Source organism: Agelaius phoeniceus, chromosome 12 (genome assembly GCF_051311805.1).
Source record: "Agelaius phoeniceus isolate bAgePho1 chromosome 12, bAgePho1.hap1, whole genome shotgun sequence".
Taxonomy (NCBI): domain Eukaryota; kingdom Metazoa; phylum Chordata; class Aves; order Passeriformes; family Icteridae; genus Agelaius; species Agelaius phoeniceus.
Window position 1 is genome coordinate 13,996,304 of NC_135276.1, and position 15,608 is coordinate 14,011,911.

At 49.7% G+C, this 15,608-nt stretch overlaps 1 protein-coding gene across 2 annotated transcripts in view; it reads left to right on the top strand.

The window, feature by feature from the left end:
• Nucleotides 1-14,480, top strand: part of GNAO1 (G protein subunit alpha o1) — a 141,078-nt gene extending 126,598 nt beyond the window's left edge. The window contains exons 7-8 of one of the 2 annotated variants that reach the window (XM_054640748.2): nt 10,603-10,756; nt 12,545-14,480. In XM_054640748.2, coding sequence (XP_054496723.1) covers nt 10,603-10,756; nt 12,545-12,732 — 342 coding nt within the window. In that variant the 3' untranslated portion in view covers nt 12,733-14,480. Of the gene's footprint in view, nt 1-1,591; nt 7,824-10,602; nt 10,757-12,544 lie in introns of those variants that run through there. The other variant, XM_054640749.2, reaches the window with a different exon arrangement.
• Nucleotides 14,481-15,608: the final 1,128 nt, after the last annotated feature.

Below are 15,608 nucleotides of genomic sequence, written 5' to 3' on the forward strand. Positions count from 1 at the left end.
CACAGGATGAAACCCTCGTGGCCTCATGAAAAAGCAACATTATTAGAATGTTGCCCTAGAGTTAAAAAGAATTATTTTATAAAAGTCTATAAACTGAACAAGCAGACTTTCAACATCACAAGTAGGTTCCACAAAATGCTTTTAATGAAATGAAATTTCTGATGTCCATTAGTTCTGCTGACAGGGAATTATTAGAAGACTGCATCCACAAATTTGCCTGCTGTTTTCTGGAGCACTATTTCCATCCCCTTAATTCACTCATGCTTTTAACTAATCCACAATACTTAGTAAAGCAGCAGTAGAATCCACAGCTTGATTTAAACCAAGCTAGCATTAGTGATTCCCTGCTCTCCTAGACAGAATCAAGCATCTAAATCCTCATGTGTTTGAACAACCAACTTCCTGTTCATAAAATAACCTCCTGCTTGTGCTCAGCATGTGGAACTGATTCTTTACACAGCTCTCCATGCAAGAATCTGCTCCCAGAAAAAACTTTGCTTCTCTTACTTCACACTTATTCTCAGGTCCCATAATCTTCAAGAATTTGTGTCTTTCCCTAGCAGTGCATGTGTGTGCAAGTGGGATTTCCCTGAGCAGCTGCCTTCCACCACAGCACATCTCCAGCCCCAGTAAGCTTCTCTCTAGCAAATAACAGCATTTCCCATCAGTAAAGCATCATGGAGAGAAAGGCACCCAAAAGCAGTGACAGTTTTACTGTTGTGGAGCCTTTTTGGGGTCAGGCAGTGCCTGGCAATGCTGGGAGCTGCACTCCAGGCCAGCCAGAGCCTCCATCAGCCTTAAGGAGGTACCCAAAAGGAGACATGTGTGTGAGCAGGGTCACAGCTGGCCAGAGGAGAAAGGATCTACTCTTTTGCATGACTTCTTCTAAGCTTTTTTTACCATAAAATTTGAGGGTTAATCAGGTTTGGTACAGATATCTCTATATATCAAAACAAGAAACTCCTCACAGTGTGATTTTAGTCATGGCTGTAGCAGAGAGTACTGCAATCCTAATTCCTTTTAAAACAGGGACATTGTGTATCAGTCTTTTTGTTGGGATTTGGGGGGGTTTTTTTGAGAAAAGCCCGTTTTGCCCTGTAACAGAGGCTGGATCTTTTCATGTCCCTTTCTCTTAATGATTTAGGGAAAGGAGGGCACAGCTACCAATACTGTCCTCAATTCATGTTAACTCTTCCATCAAAAACTGAAGCTTTAATAAAAAAAAATCTAAAAAAGGAAAAAAGCTAAGCCTTTTCCCTAGGTCAAGCACTTACTGCATTTCTTCTATTTTTTGTCACCACGATGTGGAATTTCTTCCATCATAGCCTGTTTAACACTCAGCTCCCTCATCTATTTCATCTCTATAAACAGCAACTCAGAATAAAAATACAGCTGAGCTGACAGTCAGGGAGCATCTCCTGCCTGGCAGCAATCCTGGCTGGTAGCAGTGCCCATCCCCGAGATGGAGAGAGGGCACCTGGGCTGCAGCAGCTCCCCACATCCCACAGGGGCTGTTTGCAGGCACCCTGCAGGCTCCAGGCGATGGGGTTGCTTTAACCCACCCTTTTTCCTTTCCCCTGGCTCTCTGCAGGCCCCAACGCTTTCACGGAGGCGGTGGCGTACATCCAGACCCAGTACGAGAGCAAGAACAAGTCGGCCAACAAGGAGATCTACACTCACATCACCTGCGCCACCGACACCAACAACATCCAGTTCGTGTTCGACGCCGTCACGGACGTCATCATCGCCAACAACCTGCGGGGGTGTGGACTCTACTGAAGGCCCTCCTCCTCCTCCTCCTCCTCCTCCTCTCCTGGCACCGCCCGGAGCATCCTCCGCTCCTGCGGACAGGTCCTTCCTTTCCTTGGCTTTTCCTCCTCAGAAGATGACAAGGAAGAAATACATAATTCCCTCCTCCTGTCCCAGAAAACTTTGCAGCAAGTTCTGCTTTCCCCAGACCCATTTTATTTTATTTTGGTTCATTTTTTGGTTCATTCCCTTGCTGCCCCATTCTACTCCTCCGTTCCAATTCACAGTGTTGTGCAGGGAGCTAACGCATTTCCCACGAAGTGCATTTCAACTGCCAAAAGACAAAAATACTTCAGTTTTAAAGAGAGAAAAAAAATCAAAGCCTTAAAATACTGGTCAGGAACAGTGTAGTTTGGAACCAAAACTTTTATTTTGCCTTGAAAATTAAGGGATATTGTTCATTCTCCTGGTTATTTGCCTTTTTTTAAAAACACTATTCCTTTGGGAAGTGCTAAATACAACCTGATCATTTTGAGGGTACCTTACAGCTCCAGTTCTGACCCCAAAGCTGGAGGGTTTGGTGTTGAATGCAGCCACCATAGCTTGGATTTATACATTCTCCTTTTCTCCAGACAGCTATTTGAACAAGCAAAACAGCCATATCGAGTTCTGCTGGTGTCTGAGTAACAGGGACACAGTAACAAAGCCTACTAAGCCTTGTCTAAAAGCATTCATTACTGGTAGCAGTTTTACCTCAAGTTTTTCAAAATTAATGATAAAATTTACCTAGTGGTTGCTGTAACCCATTTCTGAGGCACTTCCATGGAGGCCATGGAGGCACTGGGCTGGGACCCCTGGAGTGTAGGCAGTGAAGATGCCCCAGGAATGGTGTCCTGATGGAGATTCCACACTCAGTGGCATCCTGACAAGGAATCCAGCCTGGGGACCTTTCCCACAGCACCTCCCAGCCTTAGTGATTCAGCAGAGGTGGTGCTCCTGCAAACACATAGCATCACTTTCCAAACTTCAGCCTTGAAATGCTGGGGACTACAAAAAATATTTAGCCCTGGCTTCTTTTAGGCAGAGTCTGATCATCAAGTGCCTGAGATGGGAAAGGTGCTTTGGGAAGGCTCCCTGTGTTTGGGCAGCAGCAAAGTGTGCAAGAACCTCGTGGCCCTTCACTGCCCCTTGGGCATCTGAACCCCTTGAGAAGCACAACCTGGTGCTCTGAGCCTCCTTGGCTGAGCACAAGCCAGTGGCTTTCCTGTGTCACCTCCTGCCTGAGCAGGGCTGGTGTCTCCAGTCAGGGCATCTCTTTACCAGGATTGAGGTGGATGGTTAACACTGGCAAAGGACAGCAAGTGATGGAGTAGGAAGGAAAAGTGCAAGGGAAGGAAGAAGGAAGGGCATGGGAGAGAAGTGAGAAGGATGAGGGTAGCACCCAGCACAGCAAAACTGGGGGCTCAGACAGGACAAATGCAGGTGGGCTGAGGTATGTGTGGCCACCACCAAGAACTCTGGGTGCTGCTGAGTCAAAGGCAGAAGGGGATGTGAGAGGTGGGGTGTCACCTCTGGGGACATGCAGGGACTCTTAGAAGTCCACCCCAAAAGCTTGTTAGTTGTCTGGGTGAGACAACCACCTCTGAGGTACCAATCAGGGCCCACCTCACCTGGGGGCAGGTGGGCAGTGTTGATCCATCCCTGCCTCTTCTCTGCCTCTTAAAAGTCCATTATCTTGAAAAACATGAATCTTTGCAGGCTGGCCAGAAGTACAACTGTCCTCTCTTGGGAGCCTGATCCAGGAGTGGCTTTCAGGTCTCAGGAGGTCTCTTCAGGGCTGAGAGGGGCAAACAATACCTCTTCTCACTGTGCCCATTTGAGAGATGGTGTGAGAGCAGCCCAGAGCAGCACAGCTGAATGGGAGGGGCCAGGTGAGAGTCAGTGTGCAGGAGGCAGTGACAGGAACACATATGGTGGCACAGCAGGGAGAGGACAGGGGAGAGGCTTAGGGAATGTTTTGGGAGACAAGCTGCAGAAGGGAGACGAGGCAGATTGAGACAGCAGGAAGGATGGGAAGAGAAGGGCACCTGGAAGCCAAAGGAGGGTCCCCATCAGGGGCTGTGCTCTGCCAGGGCAGTATTTGTGGGACATTTGTGACAAATCCCCAGCCAGGATGTGAGCAAGCAGGGAAGGCCTGTAGAGGAAAACGAGGTGTCTGTCACCCATCCAACCAGCTACAGCCCAGCATGGCTGGAAACTGCCAGTAACCCCTAGAGAGCATTAAATGATGCATTTACTATTGTGCAGCAAGGACCTGCTGCTGCTCTGCTGGGCACTAACAGCAATAACACAACTCCCTGCCTCCCCTGCTCTGGCACAAGCCAGCACCCACCTTTCTCTTCACCATCTCAGCCTTAAAATGCCTCCAATGACATCAGCTCCTGCAAAGAGCTGGCCAAAACCAGGAGCTCCTCTGTGCTCCTCTCATGCCACAGCCCACCCACACATCTGTCTGAGCCCCAGCAGTAACATCCAGCATCCACGTGGGGGTTGTGTTAAATCAGGGCAGAAAAACCACACATTGGTTACATTTGGTACCTAAACTGTGTAACCACAGGACCCAGAGTGATGATGGCTGGTGCTGGCAGGGATGCAGGTCTTTTATTAAGCTCTGTAAAAAGAGTTTGATCAGAAGCACTGGAGTTTTGGAGATGTTCTGTTCCCACCCCTTGCTGTGAATGATGTTTCAGCCAAGCAAATAAGTAACAGAAGCTGTTCCCAGGGAAGGCAGCACCACACCAAGACTTTGTGAGCTCCCAACATAAAGCACACAGGAATATTTTGGTAAAGACAATTTAAATTAACTCCAAACTCTGCCAAATGCAGTCAAGTGGCCAGTGCTGGCTCAGTGCACTTTTACTGCTCCCCAGGCTGGATTCAGGTAACCCATTCCCAGCTTTGCCCTCTCTGGTGCTCCAGCAGATCCCTGGCACATTGATGACCATCAACAGCTGGTGCCCCATGGGGAGAAAAGGGAGAAAAAGCAGAGGAAATGTTGCCACAAAGAGCCTCTTCTTTCATTTTCTTTGGCATATTGTGTGTCTAAAGCTTCATCTCAGCTGTTGCTGCTGACATTCCCTCCCTCACACGAGTGTCAAGAGGATTCACTGACAAATGCTGGAAGCAGCCTTTGGAAGATGAAATGCTTCCAGTGTTAAACACTACTATTTCTCCTGCTTGATGGCCGTGTATAGATTTGTGTCTGCAGAGCGCATGCCAAATCATTACTCATTGCTGGCTTCTGCATCCTCTGAAGCCCTTCCTGACAGATGTGCCTTCTGCAGGCAATCTTCTGCCCCATGCTTTTTCTAAACACCAGCAATTCTTGCAGCAGTTGCCTAAAAAGTACCTTGAAATACATTGCCTGCTTTCAAAAGCCTTTTCTTAACAGCCCCTTGTGCTTTGCAATTGCTGTGCTCTGAATCCAGACCCTTGGAGATCCAGAGCTCTGTTTCATTTGCAGTCTCCACATAGCAGGGATGGTGCAACTGGTACAGCTGCATCAGAAATCCTACCAGGGCATGGAGGATAGATTTTAAAAGCACAAAATGGAAACAGCTATGTATACACCCTCCTGCACTTCAAAGCTAATGTGGGAATTTGCAAAAAAAAAAAAAAAAATCCTTTTTTGGGATGCAGAAGGTTTTTAATGACTCAGGTCACTGTTCCAGCAGCAGAAGCATCCAAGGGGTGTCAGCACTGAAAGCAGCATTAGCAACTCATGATGAGCTTCAGACAGCAGCAAAAAGAAAGAAGGAAGCTCCCTGTTGGCTTGGTCCATAGTCAATGAGAGGGTCGGTTGTGGAGCCATGAGACCACAAAAATGCAAATAGCTTCTTTATTTAAAAAACAATTTCAATGAAATAGAGAAAGCCACACAAGAAAAGTCTTGCAGCGCTGCCGGGCTGAGCTGCAGAGCTCCTTCGGAGGGTGCAGTAGCTGGGCTGGCTGGGAGAAGGAGCAATAGCCATGCCCAGGGAAAGCACAGGCTGAAATACAGCGCCAGGCTGCCAAAGGCAGTTGTTCATCTTGCCCAGAGAAGCCGCTCACAGTCTGGTTTGCACGGGGCCGGAGCAGCGCTGCGGGAGCGCCCGGCGGGGCCATCTGGCGCTGCCGGCTGCTGCTGAGCCCCTGCTCCCTGCCCGCCCTGCACGGCCACAGCCCCACCGCCTGCCCACAAACACTTCAACTACATCTCCCAGGAGCTTTGTACCGCAATTAGCTTCTTGCCTTCAGCCAGCTTTCCTGGATGGCCGGCCAGCCTCTCCCTCCATGGAGGGGACAGCAGCCCCAGGAGGAGCCTGCCGTGCCTCCTCTATCGATGTGATTTTGTTTCATAGGACGCTGAAAGTGTTAATGAGGGCGGTCTTTAATGTACATTGAAACATATCTGGTGGGTTTAATCTATCATGGCATGAGCCCAGTGCTTGCCTGCAAGGGAACAGACCTTGTTCTAAGTCCAGGAGTGCAGTCTCCAAGAGGTCAGGATGTGACATAGAAGATGTCCTTTTGCCAGAAATCCCCATGTGCCCAGCCTCACTGTGCAGCTCAGCAAGGCAGACATCGCCCCTGGGGGATTTGCAGTCAGTGCTGGGAAGGGGACCAACCCTGCACTGTTAGTTTGTGTGACATGTCCCAAGCCTTTTGTGGTCACAAAGTCTCCTGGAGCCAGGGAGAGTTGCTGAGTTCCTGGAAGAAGGCTGACCATCTGTCAAGTCAATTAGAGAAGCTTAGTTCCAGTATGCTTGGGTGTTTTCATGGTTTGTCTTCAGGCTTACCACCAAAAACTCCACCACCATTTCCAAGGAGACTAAAGCACTCATTAGTGATCTGACACTGGACACGTCAAGGTCAGTAGAAATGGTGTTACTGAGCATCACCCTGGGCACCCAGACCCATCACTCACTCACTTGCATCCCCAGTGCACACATGAGAAAGCAGAGACGTGGTCCAACTGGCACAAAATTGCAGACCACGGTCTCACCTCCACCTCCCTGCAGGAGAGAGCAGGCAAACAGACCCCAAGGCTACGAGACTGGAGGGTACTGTGTCATTTCTGAGCTCCAGCACTGACACGAGGTAATTGATGCTGACAGATATAGGTACATGACCTATATAGTTATAGTGAGAATGTGGCTATGGGAAGGGACTTTGCACAGGACCACTCATGCCCCAACAAGCAGCCTGTGAGATCTTTATTTGTGTGCAAACACAAGCAAGGGCAGCCCTTAAACACTAATGCCTTAGTGAGAGGAGGACCAAAGCTTCCAGCTGGCACCCTGCAGGCAGAGGGAAAGGGAGCTGGATTCAAGGAACAGCCCCAATTCCCCAGGAGGGCAGCTCTGTTCATGGACACTGGGTGCAGTAGGCACAGGGAGGAGAGACCAGGAGAGGAGGTAGAAGGGATGGGAGCTGGCTGGATGCTCACTGCCCCGGGCCCTCTTCCACCCAGTGTCCTGGAAATTAGGACCCAGTCCTGACTGTAGTGCAGGCAAGCAGCTCCAGAGCTAAGGCTGCTGCTCCAGGTGGAGAGAAGAGATCATGGCAGGTAAAACACCATTTTCAGCAGTACCTGAGTCTCACCAGCTTTTCCAGTGCTGGACCAACCTGGTGGTGCTGGGCAAGCAGATAGGATTGTTTAAGCACCAGCCATGGCCCTGTTAATTAGCCCAGTCCCTAATTTGTGCTCCTCAGCCCTGTTCCCCCAGATCCTTTTTCCCACTTCAGCTCGACAAGGGAAGAGCGACCATCACCCTGCTGCCTCTGGGCTCCTGCTCCCCAGCACATTCCCAGAGGATCACCGGAGGCCGTCACCATTTTCCTTTAGCTGGTTCCCGCTGAATCATTTCTCCTGCATGTTTGATGGCCCAAACTGTATTAACTGTAATTTTGTACGAAGAGTGACTGTCCATTGGTTTAATAGAGCATTAGTTATTGTAATAATTTATTGGCTGTTGGTAATGTATTTATTAGTTACAAAATGTTAATAAAGTGCCAGCTCTTTTCTAGTGTGAGAGTGGTTTTATTGTGTCTCCCTTGAGCACGTCCAGTTTATCAAACTTGTTATTTAACATTATGGCTGCTCCACAAACACTTGCACAACACACAGCACCAGCTGTCTGCCAGAGCCTCATCTACCTGGAAATAAGGAATCTTAAAAGATATAACTAAAGGATACTTCATTTTATGTAAGTATTTGGCAGGATTTTTTTTCCTTTGCTCACCAGAGGCAGCAGCAGGGCAGAGGATCCATGCTGCCCCACCCTTTCCTCCACCACATCAGTTACAAATCCTTCACAAGTCACAAGCTTTGCTTTTCCACTGTCTCTTTGTGTGAGCATAAAATCAGAAGACCCACTGATGGTTCAATTCAGTAAATGGTGTCTTCTCCTCCTTGCAGAAGCACAAAACGTGGAGCATCCCTCCCTCCCTCCCTTTTAAACAATGCTTGAGCCAGTTTGTTCTTTTATGTTTAAACTAAAGATCTTCCATTATTTGAGGCATAATATAGAAGTAATGAACTCGAAGAAACCAAGAGAAAATCTTCGATAAACCTCAGCAAAGGAAAATGAACCATTGCTCCTATTGACTTCACCAAATTCCAGTGATGTGGCTTCAGCTGAACCCATCCTCAGACAGGAATTCCCACATGGCCCATCCTATGAATCAGACAGAACTACAGGTCAGCTTTGAGAAAAGCAAATGGCTGAGAGGGAAAGGATTTTGCTTTGTGTATTGATACTGGGGATTTTTAGAACTTTCTCCAGAACACCATCCTGCTCAGATTCTGCTGGGTGTTCAGAACCCTGAAGTCATCAGGATTATTTTGTCCGAGTGGGAATTCCCATTTCCCGGGGCAGAGGCTTTATTTCAGCTGCTCTTCTACCAACACCATCACTTCTTTATTTAGATAAATACATGTATAGGACAACAACAGAGATGAACAAAGAAAAGCCCATCCTGATACTCCCCATGAAAATCTCAAGACCCAGCAATTTTTGCAACAACCACAAGTCAAGAAGAACCACATCCTTTGGTGGCAATATCTGTTTTGCCTATGAATAAAGCCTTTTTTTATTTCAAGATAAGGATCAAATTGAAGTCCCAAGGCTTTGGAAAGCGCCTGCCTGGCATCCCCAGCTACTCTTTGTCAAGGAACCGACAGTGCAATCTCGAAGCCTTTCAAGATGAAATCAGACAGCTGCTAAATTTTGCATGCAAAAGCTACCGTTGAAGTGGAGCTAATAAAATGACTCACTAATAAAACATTCATGGAAAACTCCAAAATGTGTAATTGGGTCATCATTTCATTAGCAAACACACGTGTTCTCGCGGATTTTGGTGAGTCCAGAGCCCCCTTTGCTGTGCCTCCAAAAAAGGGGCTGTGGGGGGATGTTGTGGGGGGGTTTTGCTGCAGAAGGGTTCCCCACCCACTGCAGAGCCTTTCCAGGAGATTTCCACAAGGCTTTTGTGAGCAGCTGTGTCCCCATGTGAGCTTGAGGCAGTCGAGCCAGATCTGGGGGGCTCAGTCCCCAGCAGGGGTCACAGGGAGGGGCAGCAGCTCCAGACTTCAGCGAGCCCTGGGCTTGCACCAGGAGCTTTGCACATTCAAGTAGAAAGGAGCTGGGTACAAACAAGGAAAGGGGCACAGAGGCTTCCTGAAATGTCCCCCAGAGCTGTCAGTGGACTAGCAGGGAATGGCCTTCTGGTGATTCTAAGAGCAAGTTAATGATGGAGAAAATGCCTGGGAGCTCTTGGAGGGCCAGATCTGTCCTGTCCAGTGGCACCTTCACACTGAGTGCATGCACCTGCATGGGAACACCCTGCTCTGTGGGGCCCTGTGGCACCCAGTGGGGCACAGGACAACCTCACCTCACCTCAGCTCCTCCTGTTCTGCTCTCTGCTCTCCACTTCTTAAGAAACTTTGGTAACATAGGGGGAAGATGACTGTTTATGGGTTTTGTCCACATGTAAATGAAAAATAAAGGAAAAAACCCAACAAAACTACAGCTTTTAGAAATTTACTCTTATGCTCCTCCCAAAGCTTTTCCAAGCTTAAAGTCTCCCTGGAGCAGCCTGCAAGGCCAGAACTCTCAGGAGAGCTGGGAAGTGGGCTGGCAGAGGCACCTGTACTGGTTACCACCATGCAGGTTACCTCCTTGGGCCACACAGTCACCACGGGTATTTTCAAAGCTGAGCTGAAGATTTTTCCAGGGACAGGACCTGCCCCAGCCTCTGGGCAATACCTTGGCACTGGTCTCACTACAATGACACCACTCAGGGCCAAGTACCCTTCCAGGCAGGTCCATAGGGCCACCCTGGGATGGCCAAAGCCCCTTCCATCCCACTCTCCATGCCAGGTGTGCCCAAGCTGCTGGCTGATGCTGTCTGTCCATCCTTTATTTGGGCTCGCCAAAGGATGCTTCAGGGGCACCCAGTCCCTGAAGAGAGATAGGGCCCCTTCCCTACTCCTTTGGTGATGCAGGGGAGGAGCAAATTACTTTCTTCTCCACTCTTCCTTGAGGTTTCAAGTGTCTGCCCTGCTAGAGTGGCCCCACAGGGCTGTGGGGGAGGATCAGCTGCAGCCCCCCACCTGCCCTGGCCTCCAGCCCAAGAGGAGCACAATACTCCATTTCTTCCACCTTTGTAACCAGCTCAAATTTACCACTGTCTTGTTATAGAGATTTTTTTTTTGCTTTCTAACCGTTTCAATTCACAAAAATGTTCTCCTCTCCTCTAACTCTGTCTTTGCCTTCCTCTCTCCCTTCTCTCCCTCTGTGCTCCCCTTTGCAGAACCGCATGCACGAATCTCTCATGCTCTTCGACTCCATCTGTAACAACAAATTCTTCATCGATACCTCCATCATTCTCTTCCTCAACAAGAAAGACCTATTTGCTGAGAAGATCAAGAAGTCACCTCTGACCATCTGCTTCCCTGAGTACACAGGTAGGTCCTGAGGCTGACACAGCACAGCTGCTGTGACACCCACTCTGCGCCACCGGGGCCCGGGGGACAGAGGGGACAGGGAGCCTTTGGGGGGTGTAGAAGCACTGCAAAAGCACCTTCAGAAGCTGTGATGCAGCTCCAGCACCCCACTCATGGGCTGGGGCTGTGTCCTGGGTGGGGCAGTTCTTGTGGCAAAGGTGCCCAAGCAGCTGGTGGGACAGAGAGGGGGTCAAGACAAATGGAGAGGAGATGAAATGAGCCTGGGCACAGGGAGCTGTGGAAAGAAGAAGATTTGGCAGGAGCTGACTGCCAAGCCACTGGAGCCATCCTGTTTGCTGGTGGCTCCTGGGAATCTCCTGGGAGAGGAGGAGCTAAGACTCGTGGTCCTCCAGGCAGCATCCTCCAGGAGTGCCTTCACGCTGGGTGTGGCTGGGGGAGGAAAGAGCCCCTTTACAGCAGGAATCTGTGGAACCTCAAGAGAATCATCCATTCTGTAGTGAAACCAACATGGCCTGGGGAAAAGGATAAATAACCAAGAAGATGGGCAAGAATAGATCCTTTGGAATTCTCTAAGGGAAAGAAAAAAGCCAGTTTGAATTCAGACTCGAGCATCCCCTGAAGATACTGAGGTGTCTCTGAACTGTTCCACCCAGAGCACATCCATCCTGGATGCCAAACCCTGGGGACAAGGAAGTCCCCCAGCAAGATGGCACCCACTCCCCTACAGCATAAGTACACCAGCATTTCCACCAGAGGCATTGAGGCTTCTCCATCCCAAAGGCACCAGCACTTTCCTCACAGCCACCTGGTAGAACAATCCAGACTGTCCCACGTGCAGCTGTATGGCACAGCCAGGCCACTCCATGGAGGGGCACAGCCTGGTGGCACCGGCCCAGCCTCCCTCTCCTTCGGCCACCCACTGCATCAGGAACGAGGGGAACCAGCAAGCTGGGAAAGGAAAATAAATCTCCAGATAATAGCAGCTCTTGCAAAGGCGATTTCAGGGGCGTAACTCAGCTTTGTGGCTTCCCGCGAGGGGCCAGCGCAGCCTCTCCCGCTGCCCTAAGCAGCTTAAGGCAATAATGCACATTTTTCGGCTCAAGCATCTGGCGCCTCTCCAGCCCACCTTCCCAAAGCAAAAACTGAGAGGTTTCCCAGTCACAACACGTGTCCCCACATGGCTCCTGGGCCACCAGCACCACTCCAGTGCCGGGGTGAGGCCCCCAGCCAGCCCAGGCAGGGCACACAGGGGCTCAGCCCCACAAGGGGGTACAGCCGGTATCCATGGGTGATGTTGGGGTGGCCACCAGCTCTCCTGGCCATCCCTGCCCCTGTCTGGCCGAGGGGCCACCAGGCCATTGCCCCCAGGCCAGGAGCACTGTGGGGGTGCCCCTGTACGGGGACATCCCTCGGGCCCAGCCCGGCTGGGCACAGCTGGGGGACCCTGCCCTGCCCGGGGGGACCCTGCCCTGCCCTGCCCTACCCTTCCCGGGGGAAAAGGGCAGAGGGCAGAGCAGCAACACCTGGGGAAGGAGGAGCCCTCCACAGGGCTTGGGTGTGATGTTTTCAGGGAAAATGGGGCAGAGGGGGGGGCAGAAGGGTAATGCGGGTGGGAAGGACAGATATGGGGGAAAAACGGACCTTGCTAAGGGGTGAAGGGGAGGGTGGGTGAAAATGAATAATTTTGCCAGTTTCTGTTATAATGAAAGCTCCTCGCGAGCAGCGTGGGGCCGGGTGTTCCGGGAGGGAGGGAGGCGGCCCTCAGGCCTGACCCCGCTCTGCCCGCAGGTCCCAACACCTACGAGGATGCGGCCGCCTACATCCAAGCACAATTCGAGAGCAAAAACCGCTCCCCGAACAAGGAGATTTACTGCCACATGACGTGTGCCACAGACACGAACAACATCCAGGTGGTTTTTGACGCCGTCACCGACATCATCATTGCCAACAACCTGCGGGGCTGCGGCTTGTACTGACCCCGCGCGGCGCTCAGCGACTGCTTGGGTGGCGATCCCGCCGCCAGGAGAGAAAAGAAACATAAAAATAACGGGAAAAAAAAAACAACCCCAAAGCAACCACACACAGACACACAGACACACACACGCGTGGGGAAAAAAAAAAAAAAAAAAGAAACGAAAAAAACAGATTGAAGGAGAGAAAAAAAGTCATCATAATCATGCGAGTTGGTAAATAAAAAGGCATAAGGAAAAATTATATATATACGTATATATATATATAAAAACAATCCACACCCACCTTTTTAGTTTGTTTTTTTGAACGGCCTTGTCCCACCAGGCTCCTCCCTCCGGCCCGCAGTGTCCCAGCCTGAGGGCACCCCCGGGCCGGGGGCTCTGCCCGGCCTCACCATCCCACAGCTCCCCCTACCGGCAGGGAAAGGGGAAAGGGCAGCGCCCGGGGTCACTCCGGTTCTCCTCCCAGCAGTTATTTGACCATGGGCTGCTATTTTTTAATTATCATTATTATAATTCATTATTGTGGGTTGGCTTTTTTAAATTATTATTATTTTGATTAATTTTTTTTTTTCCAGCATGGGCAAGGCCGGGCTGCCCCTGCCCCTGCCTGTCCCGGCCCTGCTGCCACCTTCAGAAACAAAAAGATTTTTCTTTTTTTTCTTTTCTTTTTTTCTTTTTTTTTTTTTTTTTTTAAATAAGGAGGGAAAAAATTGGAAACTACCCCCGGCCACATGTCACAGCTAAAAAAGGAAATAACAAGCAGATCTTCTCCCATTTCCCACCGTGACTGTTCGGGGGGAAGGCTGCAGTGGGGCATCCTCCTCCTGCTCCCTTCCCAGGGTTTCAGGAGGCTTAGGTCGGATTTTCTGAATTCCCACCCCAGTTCAGGCCAAAGCCCTCACCAGCCGGAGCCGGTGGGTTTTTCCCATTTTTTCCCTCCTGGTTTAACAGCTCCCTGCTCCCGGTCACTGCTCACTCTCCAGATCCGTATCCAAAAGCACAGCTCAGCCCCACAGCCACAGTCCCCCTCATCCCTCCTTCAGGGCCGACCAGGGACATCAGGGAGGGCTATACAAATATATATATATTTTGGTTTATTTTATTTTTTGTTTAGAGTATTTTTTTGTTTTCGTTTTGTTATTATTTTTAACTCTTTCCAGTGAATGCTTTTTTGTGCTGCTTTTCTCTCCCCCTCTCCTGCCCCAGTCCTCTCTCCCTTTTAGTGAATGGTGTTTTCTCTCTCATGTGGGGATGTTTGTGCTGCAAAATAAGAAAAAAGGGGAAAAAAAAAAGAAAAAAAAACTTAAAAAAGCAAACTTAAAAAAAAAAGCAAGAATGAAAATAATTTAAAAATTTTAAAAAACACACACAAAACCACAAAAAAATAACTTAAAAAATAATAAAAAAACAAGAAAAATCGAATGTAGTGTTTACATTAAAGCCACTGTTTTCATGACCAATCCCTTGTCATTTCTACTTTGATTAGTAACCAGACGTCTTCACAGTTTCACTTTTACGAGTTACCTTTGCTGAAGAAGAGCAGTCACACCTGTTCAAAAGAAAATGAATAAATAAAGAGGAAACTTAAAAAAAGATATTATATATATATATATATAAAAAGCGCCAGGTCTTTCTAAGCCTTTCTATTACCAATCAGTGAGGTTTCTGTGATATATTACACACTGCCAATCTCTTTCTCTGACTAATGGAAAAATTCATGTGTAGCTCAATAAAGAGAATGTTTGTCTGTACCCCGGGCTCTCCCTCCCGCGCCTCCGCCTCCTTCTTTCCCCCACGCCTGCCTGCCTCCTTCCAAAGAGAGGAAGAAAAAATACCAAAAATCACATTTTGGGGGGATTTGCTGCTGGTAGCAGAGGGAGAAGGGAACTATGGATTGGTGCAAGTATAGAATTTGTGTAAATCTTAAGAAAGCCGTGTGTGGCTTTCTCTGTTGCTTTCTCTGTGGCTTTCTCTGTTGCTTCCAAAGCAAAGGTCCCCTCAGGCAAGAAAAGATTTTTATTTCTTTAGGGAATGCAAAGCTAATCACCAGGGTGAGTCCTTCATTTATGGCAACACAAATCCCACAATATTCAAGTTTTTCCCCCTGAAAGTGGAAGGTTTTCCAAGAAAGTTGAGGTTTTCTCCCTGCTGCTCCGGGAGATTCAGGGTTTGTTTGGATTTTTGGGGGGGTTGGGGTTTTTTCCCAGTTTGGGTTTTTCCTGCACTCTCCTTCATCCCAGGTCCCCAGCTCCTGTGCCTGCCAGCACTGGTCACCATGACCACGGGTGGGACTCTTGGAGAGCCACCAGCCCCTGGGCACAGCACTGGCACTGCCTGGCACGGGGCTGGCTCTGGGCACACCTGGCATCCCCTCCTGTACCACGGGAACGCTTCCAAACTCCATGGGAACACCTGGGATGGAGCCGTAGGCAAGGTGACCCAGGCATCCAGGACCTCCTGTGCCACCCCGCGTGTCCCCTGCCCAGCCCCGGGGAGGGAGGGAGGGAGGGAGGGAGGGCAGCAGCAGCAGCAGCAACTCCTGACCAACACGGCTTTTCCAAGGCTCCTGCTGTTTACAGCCACCAGAAGCGTATGCTGGCACTGGGAAAGTCGATCAGGCCTCTCCTCAGATGACCTCCCTTCCCAGGGAGGCAGAGCCAGCCAAGAGGCCAGCACTGGTCCTGTGCTCCTGTGCACAAACCAGCCTTTCACGGCTCAAGCGTGTCACTCTGCAGCGCTGCCGCAGGCAAAGGTGCCATCCAGCGGCTGGCCAGGGTCCACTCCTCAGGGAGCTGCCGGGAAACGTCAGGAGCGCAACAGAAGCCTGGAAAGAACAGCCCAAGTCTCTCAAACACCATAAAAAACATGAGAAATCACAC